Source organism: Sarcophilus harrisii, chromosome 2 (genome assembly GCF_902635505.1).
Source record: "Sarcophilus harrisii chromosome 2, mSarHar1.11, whole genome shotgun sequence".
NCBI classification, from domain to species: domain Eukaryota; kingdom Metazoa; phylum Chordata; class Mammalia; order Dasyuromorphia; family Dasyuridae; genus Sarcophilus; species Sarcophilus harrisii.
Window position 1 is genome coordinate 167,867,085 of NC_045427.1, and position 10,871 is coordinate 167,877,955.

Below are 10,871 nucleotides of genomic sequence, written 5' to 3' on the forward strand. Positions count from 1 at the left end.
GCAATTTCTGGGCAATTCATAGTTGTGGGCAGATACCTAAAGCACCGAGAGATTAAATAACATGCTCTGTATTAGGGATTGTAGATTGCTGTCCACTGTATTTCTGTTTCTTAAAGTGTAGTCGGAGAGTTTTTCACAGTGTCTCTGGGATCAAAACTATTTTCATAATACTAAGGAATCATTTCCAATTAAAATTACTCCTTTTTCTAATTACTTATCTGTATGAGGATGAATTTTCTTCCTGTATTTCAAAAAGGATGGAGAAATCACACTGATATTAATGCTGTGGTTTTGTATAGAGCAAATCACATTATATATGTACATATCACACCAGACTGAATTCAGCAAATATGAGAATCTAGCTTTGTAAAAATATGTAAAAACTGCTACTCTTTTCACTAATTTTTATTTTAGAAAATATAATTATTTTTCATTTAAAATATTACTCGTGAGCATTAACATAATAGATGTTATTATTACTTTTAAAACAGATTAATAAATATTTTTAAATGTATCCACTTTAATTTTCAATATAGTAAGTAGTGATAGATATAACCTACATTAAAAAAAAAACTCTTTGGGGTGCTCAATAATTTTCAAGTTTATAAAGGGATCCTGAGACCAAGAATTTTGAAAGTCATTATATTATAATATTTAGTATATTTAGTATATTATTTATTATTATACTATTATTATATTACATTATACTATTATATAATTATAGTATAATATTATATTATTAATTGCTATATATATATAGTATATATTAGTATAGTATATATATATAGTATAGTATTAGTATATATACTATATACTATATATAGTATATATAGTATATAGTATATATACTAATACTATACTAATATATACTATAGTTATTATTACTATAGTTATTATACTATACTATAATATTTACTATACTATTATACTACTCTCATTTAAAATATGCAAAATAAATACAGGGTTATATAGTAGAAGGAAAGGTGGGAATGACTTAATGTAGGTCATTGTTATTGTTCATCCTTCATTTTTAAATAAGGCCAGTGACATCACAGGTGATGTCTTGACTTGCTTGTGAATTGAATTTAGTTCATGCAGAGTTTGGCAAAGTCATCAGCTTCACTCTCTCTCTCTTCCTGAGTCTCTGAAGTCCAGTGGTAGGACAAAAGTCAAGATACCTGTCAATAGCGTGGTATACAATGGATGACCTTGTTTTTTTTGACATATACACAAGCATACATATATACATCTCCCTTGGAATATATGCATTCTTTAGAAAATAATGTCTACTCAACACCTTATAGTATGCTGAACAGTGTAATTTATATTAGTGAATTGTACAGATGATGTTATTTATATCTAATTATCTCACAAAATATCATCATCATACTCTGAAAATCTAGCTTGTTTTCCGCCTGATGCTAACCCTGATAAAACTGATATTAAAGTTCAATAGGCCAATTAACTATTTTATTTTGATAAATGTATATAAATATCATTCTATTATTTTGATAAATGTATCTATAAATATCATTCTATCATGAACAATAGAATGCTCATTCTCATAACTTAGTATATTTATATACTACATTCAATAAAGTTCATAATTTGCCAGAATCTTAAAGATGTAACCAATTTCCCCAAAGGAAGCAGACAGAGAAGATAACCTTTTGAACTCAACTAGGGGAGAAAAATAAGGGAGTATATTTCCTACACAGGGCTCAGAATGGTAAAAGGCATTATTTTTAGAGATGGAATGTCCCTACCAATATATCTCCAAAATTTTATAACTTCATATATATTAGATCACATTTATATAACATTGTTTTTTTTTTTTTTTTGTTTTGTTTTGTTTTTTAAGAAGTAGTAGGGTGTAGCAGATAGATTTGGCTTTAAAACCTGAAATATCAGGTTCAAGTTCTGCATGTATCAGATTGTAATTTTGGGCACTTACCCTCTCAGTACTCCATGTAATGTTCTAATACTCTAAATTGCAGAGAAAGTTCCAATCTTCTTTGGTTTAGGTTGCTTCTTCACTGGCATGTTCTTTATAACAATGAAGTTACCTGTCCAGACACGATTCTTTTATGGTTTACATAACGTTTTTCCTGAATTTCTCCCCCCATTTAATCCTCATCATAATCCTGTGAAGTAGTTGGTGTAATTCTTCATTTTTCAGAGGAGAAATTCAAGTTCAGAATCATTATATGATTTGTCTGAAGTCACATAGATAATAGGTTACAGGAGTCAGGATTCAAATTCTGACTCTAAGTCTTATTAATATTAACTTTAATCTATTCATCTCTTTCTATCAAAGGGTAAAAAGTAGTGGGGCAAAGGTTTTATCTTTTTTCCTCTCTAATTTTTTTTTTTTTTTTTTTTTTTTTTTTTTTTTTTTTTTTTTTAGCACTAGCTGTTAAAGCCTTTCCTTCCCCACTATTGACTGCCTTCCTTAGGTACTTCCCAGCCACCAGCACACCATCCTTCCCTGCTCTTTAACCTCTCCACTAGGGTTGCTGGCTATACACTATGGGAATTTCTGATAGTAATAGGCTTTGCGAAGGAGTGTTTTCCTAACATACCTAACATTACAAGCTGGGAAAAGAGGCCAGGGTCCTGGTTAGATTAGACAAAGGTGGCTTTATCCAAGCTGTATACCGGTGGAATCTGAGGTACTGGTGAGGAGGAGGTGATGGATAGAGAAATGATGTCATGGCTGGACAGCTTTTGCTTTAAAAAATCAGTTTTTGCTTAAAGACCTCCAATGGGGCAAAAGAAAATGAATTACTACTTCCTGAGGAAGCACATCCCTTTTTTGTTTAGTTTCAGTGGTTAGGAAGTTTGTAATGATGGTAAGTTAAAATTTGACATGCTTAGGTTTACCACACATTGCTCCTAGTTCTGCCCTCTGGGGTCAAGCTCACAAATTTAGTTCTTTAAATACAGCTACTATGCCTCCATAAGTCTCTACTTTAGGCTAAACATCCCTAATTCCTTACACAAATTCTCATGGGGAACAAACTCATGTGACATAAATCCTGACTCCTTTTACCATTTATACTACCTACCTCAAAACCAATCTGTGTATGTAGAGTCACCTTTTGATTATCCTTGAAAACTTTCATTGTAATGTATTATCTGTTATGAAAGATTTCTGAACCTTTAATAGAAGCCTTTCCTCTGCCATGCAGAGTTGCTCCTCACACTCCTATTAATTGGGCTTATGTTCAGAGAATGAAATGTGTGTGTGTGTGTGTGGGGGGGGGGTGTGTATGTGTGTGTGTGTGTGTGTGTGTGTGTGAATTATATATGTACATGATAAAGAGAGAAGAAAATCTGTTTTTTCCTCCCTTCCACAGAAGTGAAAATGAGTATTTTTTTAAAGTCTATTATAAATGATTTGCCAGTTTCTTTGCTTTCATGAATTATACATCTATTCACCATTTTATCAGCACCTAAAATTATATATAGTATGTATTAAAATATGTATATTATATATGTGTGTCTTTGTGTATACACAGACAATAGAAAGAAAGGTAGAGCTGTTTTGACTACTTTCTTCCTCTCCTCCTAAAAAATCATGGCAAATAACTTGGGATTTCTTTGCTTTCAAATTATATAGGTTTCATGTTCCTTTCTATTAGATATAATTATAAAAAATTGTATGTCATCTCAAAATGAGATACAATGTTATTTTGAAAAATCTTAGTATCTTGCTATTTAATTTAATTTTTAGAACATTAAAATCAGCAACCTTAGCTACATTTCTTTTACAGGAGTCATGTTAGGTTAAAGATCAAAGTATTTTAGAGACCTTGAATCCTTTGTTTTCCCAATGAGGACAATATCTTATCTCCTGCCTTGATATTTTGACCCATGATCAAATTCCTCTTCCTGGTGCTAGATAACCGTAAGCAAGAGTAAAAATAAAAATAGCTAAATGTACATATAAAGGTCAAGTAATTTATTCAATTTCCAGGTATCTTTTTCTTTTTTTCTAGTCAGCAATGTGACAAAGCAATTTAAAAATCTATCAACTGAATTTTAATGTCCAAAACAAGTGAAATCATATCCTCCTATATTTAATGTTGGCAGTTCATGCCTAGAGTATTAGGTTCACTTTTGAGCATTATATTTAAATTGACAGACTGAAATATTCCCAGACCATGATAATTTGGATGATAAGGGACTTGAAATTCGGTTGGAAAAAGAATAATGGTTAAAGAAACTGAGATTGTTTAGCCTGAATAAGAGATTCAGGAAGACAAAATGTTGATATGATGTCTTCATACCATATATGAAGATATGTCATATATGATATGATATGATATATCATATATCATATAGTCTTGCAGGACTATCATTTTGCTTTGTGTCTCCAGGGGAAAAGAGTAAAATCAATAGGTAAAAGTAAAAGAGGCTCAGCTTTAGTCTTATTTTTATTTGATTGATCATTATATGGATGTTTTCCCCTTTGTCTTCTATAACATTGCTCCTTCCTATTTGTCCTCTTACCTGTTTGTAGTTCCTTTTGAATCTTCTTTAATAATTGTTCTTTTACCTTCTGCCCCTAAAGGTAAGTATATATTCTCTGTCTTGGCAACCTCTCTCATGGCTTTAATTAATATCGTTATGCAGATGACTAACAAATCTATATATTTAGCTCCACCTGTACCATAAGCTCTCATTCTGCATCTCCAACAGTCTGATAAATATCTCTGCCTAGATAATTCTGTCAACTCCTCTTATCTTTTTCCCCCAAATCATTTTCTCCTCCAAAGTTCCCTATTTCTGTGGATGGCACCACTCATATTTAAAACATTACTCATTTTGACTCTTCATTTTTTTTCTCACCTTTTACCTCAAATTAAATTGGGATTAGAGACCTCATAGATCAGGGATCTTTATCTAGGGTATTTAAACTTGTAACTTAAAATTTTTTTGGTGATATTTGTGGAAATATGTATAGAAGAATTATACATGTTTGGCATACATTGGATTACTTGCTACATAGAAAAGGGGGTAGGGGAGAAAGAGAGGAAAAATTTAGAACACTAAATTTTGTAAGGGTAAATGTTGAAAATTATGCATGTATATATTTTGAAAAAGCTTTAATTTAAAAAAAATTGACAACCACATTTCAATATGTTTGGCTTCCTTTGTAACCCTATATATTTTATGCATTTTAAAATATTATTCTGAGAAAGTGTCCATAGACTTTATGAAATGGCCAAAACTGCCCATGATACATGAAAAAAATTAAGAATACTTACTACAGAATATAAATCAATCAACAAACATCAATTATTTAAAAAGCTTTATCAAGCCTACTATATGTCAGATAAGATGCAAATTGGGGATATAAAAACAGAAATGAGAAGCTTGTGTTTAAAAAGCTTATCTTGTAGTTGGAAGATAAAGCATATTTACAAATTAAAAGTACAGGTAAAATAAAAAATAAACATACATTGATTTGGGAGGAGGAAAAGGGAACTGAGCTTGGATAAAAGTAAGATGAAGACATAGACACAATGAATATTCTAGGTATGGGAATATTCCAGGTATGCTGTACAAATTCACAGAGAGGAGACATATTAAATAAACCATTTTGATTAGAATTTCAAGTGCATGAAAGTGAGTATTGTATAATAACTGTAGAAAGATAGGTTGAAGTTCAAAGGTGAAGGGCTTTAAATACCACAGAAAAGGGTTTGGCCCAAAGAATAATTGCCCCCTCCCTCCCAAATAAGCAACCACTGATGAAATTTTATTAGAAAATTTAGTAGAAAAGTGACATGGTCAGACATGTAGACTGGAGTAGTTGTGATAAGAGATAAGAAAAGGAAGTAAATGCAAGAGAAGAGTATTTGCAAACTGACAAGATCTTATAGTTGATTAGATTTAGGTGATAAAGGAAATTGAAGAACTGCAAATGACTTCTACTCTGTGAAATTGACTAGAAGAATAACTGCTTTCAACAGAAATGGTAGGAGAACAGGTAGGTTTAGGGAGAAATCAATTTTATTTTTTTTATTATTATAGCTTTTTATTTACAAGATATATGCATGGGTAATTTTTCAGCACTGACCCTTGCAAAAGCTTCTGTTCCAACTTTTCCCCTCCTTCCCTTCACCTCTTCCCCCAGATCGCAGATAGACATGTTAAATATGTTAAAGTATATGTTAAATACAATAAATATATGTATACATATCTATATAGTTATTTTGCTGCACAAGAAAAATCAGACTTAGAAATAAGGTAAAATTAACCTGAGAAGGAAATAAAAAATGCAAGCGGACAAAAACAGAGGGTTTGGAAATGGTATATTGTCATCCACATTCATTTCCCAGAGTTCTTTCGTTGGGTATAACTGGTTCTTTTGAACAAACGGGACTGATTTGGTTCATCTCATTTTGAAGAGAGTCATGTCCATCAGAATTGATCATCATATAGTATTGTTGTTGAAGTATATAATGATCTCCTGGTCCTGCTCATTTCACAAAGTCTCTCCAGGCCTTTCTGAAATCATCCTGCTGGTCATTTCTTACAGAACAATAATATTCCATAACATTCATATACCACAACTTATTCAGCCATTCAATTGATGAGTCATTCAATTTCCAGTTTCTAGCCACTACAAAAAGGGCTGCCACAAACATTCGTGCATATACAGGTCCCTTTCCCTTCTTTATGATCTCTTTGGGATATAAGCCCAGTAGTAACACTCCTGGATCAAAGGGTATGCATATTTTGATAAATTTTGAGCATAATTCCAAATCATTCTCCAACGGCTGGATGCATTCACAATTCCACCAACAATGTATTAGTGTTCCAGTTTTCCCACATCCCTTCCAACATTCAGCATTATCTTTTCCTATCATCCTAGCCAATCGGAGAGGTATGTAGTGGTATTGATGAAGTTTAGATTTGAGGAACCCAAATGAAATTAGGGTTTTTGGTGGTCAGGGAGTTAAATGAGATCTAGTGGCAGGTTCAGGGTTCAGGGAATCAAATGGAGGGGTTTGGCTCCCCTGCAACCTCCCAGGATTTTGCTCAAGAGTAGGAAGTTTTGGGGAACTCCCTTCTGGCGACACAGAGGCTCCCTGTAAAGGAATTTACAGACCCAAAAACCTAGATTGATAAAAGAGGTTTATTATGGGGATTGGAAGTAAGGTTAAAGTCTGGTTAGGGAAAAAAGGTAAGGGTAAAGAGAGGATAGTACTAGAAAGAGTATTCCAGTGGACAGAGGTTCCTTGGGATGCCAAGCAGGTATAGCTGGCATGTTTGGAACCTTTGCAAAGAGAGGATTTTAGTTTGGCTCTTTTTATAATGAGAGATTTAGCTAAAAGGGACCCGTGGGTGGAGAACCAAGTGCTGGGTTTCACCGAGGGCTAGAATTTGAACTGAATTCAATGAGTTTCAGGACTGAGCAGATCCCACCAAGATAACAAAGATGAAACTATTTGTCCTTGAGGCAGGGTCCCTCACTGAGGCAGACTTGAAGGAGATTTTCAGAGTTTCTGGGTCCCCTCTTCAGTACCTCAGAGTTGTCTTAATTTGCATTTCTCTGATTACTAATGACTTGGAGTATCTTTACATATGGCTAGAAATAGTTTCAATTTCTTTATCTGAAAATTGTTCATATCCTTTGACCATTTGTCAACTGAAGAATGGCTTGACTTCTTATAAATTAAAGTCAATTCTCTATATATTTTGGAAATGAGGCCTTTATCAGAACCTTTGACTGTAAAAATGTTTTCCCAGTTATTGTATCCCTTCTAATCTTGTCTACATTAGTTTTGTTTGTACAAAAGCTTTTTAATTGAAATCAATTAATTTTAAAAATTTGATAAATGCCAACTATGTTAAATGTCAGGCACTGTCCTAAATGCTGGTGCTAAAGACAGGCTTTGCTCTTAAGAAGCTTGCATTCTATTGGGTAGGAAAAGACAAAAGGAAGTTAAAAGAGCAGGACAGAGAGGAAAATATATGAAGCCAAAGGCATATGGATTTTAAGGAATGCCACTGATGAGAAAGAGAAGAGCCATGAATGGAGGTTTTGTTTCAGTTTTTTTTTTTTTTTTTTTAAATTCTTGTTCTATCCTGGAGCTCTCCAGTCTCCAGAGTGGCAAAGGAAAGGTAATTGGTTCTGTTATGGATCTACGGTGGTTGAGATTCCTTTGGGATATCCACATGGAAACATCAAGCAAATAACTGAAGATATAAGACTAGAGTCCAAGAGAGACACGAAAGCTAGATTTATAACTTTTAAAGTTGTCTGCATTGAGATCATAGATAAATTCATAAAAGTTAATGATTATCCAAGTAGGATGAATAAAAAGAGGAGATCTAATGGTAGAGCCTATAGTATGCTTACACAAAAGGACTATTTCATTCAACAAATACAGGGTAGTTAAATGACATTGGATATGGAGTCAGGAAGATACAAGTTCAAATTCAGTCTCAGACACTAGCTATGTAATCCCCAACAAGTCTTTCTGTTTGCCTCAGTTTTCTCAACTTCATTCTCCCTCCTCCCCCATTTTAATAGTATCTTATTTTTCCGATTATATATAAGAATAGTTTTCAACATTTATTTTTGTAAGATTTTGAATTCCAAATTTTTTTCTACCTCTCTCCCTTACCTTCACCATCTCCAAGACAATAATCATTCTGAGATAGATTATACCTGTATAATCATTTTAAACATATTTCCACATTAATCATACTGGGAAAGAAAAATCAGAACAAAAGGGGGAAACCACAAGAAAGAAAAACAAAACAAAATAAAAAGGTAAAAATAGGATGCTTTGACCTGTGTTCATACTCCATAGTTCTTTCTCTGAAATTAGATGGCAATTTCCATTCCAAGTCTATTGGAATTGCCTTCAATCACTGATTGCTGAGAAGAGCTAAATCTATCATAATTGGTCATCACATAATCTTGTTACTGTGTACAATAATCAGCTGGTTCTGCTTATTTCAGTCAGCATAAGTTCATGTATGTCTTTCTAGGCTGTTCTGAAATCAGCCTGTTCATTATTTCTTACAGAGCAATAGTATTCAATTACATTCATATGCCACCACTTTTTTAGCCATTCCCCAATTGATGAACCTTCACTCAATTTCTAAATCCTTGCCACGACAGAAAAAAAAAAATGCTGCTACAAACATTTTTGCACATATAGATTCCTTCTTTTAGGATACAGACTCAGTAGTGGCACTGCTGGATCAAAGGATATGCCCTTTAATAATTCTTTAGCATAGTTCCAAATTGCTCTACAGAATTTAAATCAGTTCACAACTTAGCAGGACTTTTTCTTTGACTATTTTCCCAAATACTTTATATAGTATTGGAAAGAATTATTCTTTAACTGTTTGGTAAAATTCACTTCTAAATCCATCAGGTCCTAAAGTTTTTTTTTTTTGTTTGTTTGTTTGTTTGTTTGTTTGTTTTTTAAGAGAAGTCATTGATGGCTTATTCTATTTTTCTTTTTTTTTTTTAATGGGGTTAAATATTTTATTTTCTCTTTTGTTAATCTGGGCAATTTACATTTTTGTAAATATCCATTTCAATCACATTGTCAGATTTATTGGCATACAGTTGGGGAAAATAGCTCCTAATTTATGCTTTAATTTCCTCTTCATCAGTGGTAAGTTTACCTTTTTCATTTTCAATACTCGGAATTTGGTTTTCTTCTTTCCTTTTTTCAAATACAATTAACCAAAGGTTTATCTATATTACTGGTTTTATTCTTTGTAAAACCAACCCTTAGTTCAATAGTTTTCTTATTTTCAGTTTTATTAATCTCTCCTTTGATTTTCAGAATTTCTAATTTGGTATTTAATTGGGAAAGGGAGTTAATTTGTTCTTTTTCTAGCTTTTTTAGTTGCATATCTAATTCATTGATCTTCTCTTTTTCTATTTTATACATGTAAGCATCTAGAGATATAAAATTTCCCCTAAGAACTTCTCTGGCTGCATTCCATAAATTTTGGCATGTTGTCTCATTGTTGTCATTCTTTTGGATAACATCATTGATTGTTTCTATGATTTGTTATTTGATCCCCTGATTCTTTAGGATTAGATTTAATTTCAAATAGTTTTTAGTTTATCTTTTTATGGCACTTTATTTCATGTAATTTTTATTTCATCATAATCTAAAAATGCATTTAATATTTTTCTGTCTTTCTGCATTTGACTGTGAGGTTTTTAATTACAGGGTCAATTTTGCATAAGTTTTATACACCACTGAAAAAAGGCATATTCCTTTTTATCTCCATTCCATTTTCTTCAGAGGTTTATCATATCTAAATTTTCTAAGATATTATTTATCTCCTTAACTTCTTTCTTGTTTATTTTGTGGTTAGGTTTATCTAATTCTGAGAGGGGTAGCATAGTTTTACTGTTTATCTCTTTTTTGTAAGTAATTTAACTTCTCCTTTAAGAATTTGAATAATATACCACTTGATACATATATGTTTGGTATTGATAATACTTCATATACCCTTTATTAAAATGTAGTTTCCTTCCTTTTTTTCTTTTAATTAGACTTATTTTTGCTTTTATTTGTCTGAGATCAGAATTTCTACCCCTGCTTTTCTTCTTAAGCATAATATATTCTGTTCCAGTCTTTTACCTTTACTTTGTGTGTATCTCTCTGTATCCCTGTAAACAGCACTTTGTGGGATTCTGGTTTTTGATCCCTTCTGCTTTCTATTTCCATTTTGTGGAATAGTTCATCCCATTCAAATTCACAGTGATGGTTACCACCTATATATTTCCCTCCATACTCTTTTCTCCCCTGTTTATGCCTTTTTTTCTCTCTTTTCACTGTGTCCCTCCTCACTAGTGTTTTGTTTCTGATTAC

The 10,871-nt window shown here is 32.3% G+C and overlaps 1 protein-coding gene across 1 annotated transcript in view; it reads right to left on the bottom strand.

The window, feature by feature from the left end:
- The window catches only part of SHLD1 (shieldin complex subunit 1), a 126,082-nt gene extending 123,956 nt beyond the window's left edge, over positions 1–2,126 (bottom strand). Inside the window, exon 1 of the mRNA XM_012540151.3 lies at positions 2,067–2,126. Within this exon, the coding sequence (XP_012395605.1) occupies positions 2,067–2,126 (60 nt within the window). The remainder of the gene's footprint in view (positions 1–2,066) is intronic.
- Positions 2,127–10,871: the final 8,745 nt, after the last annotated feature.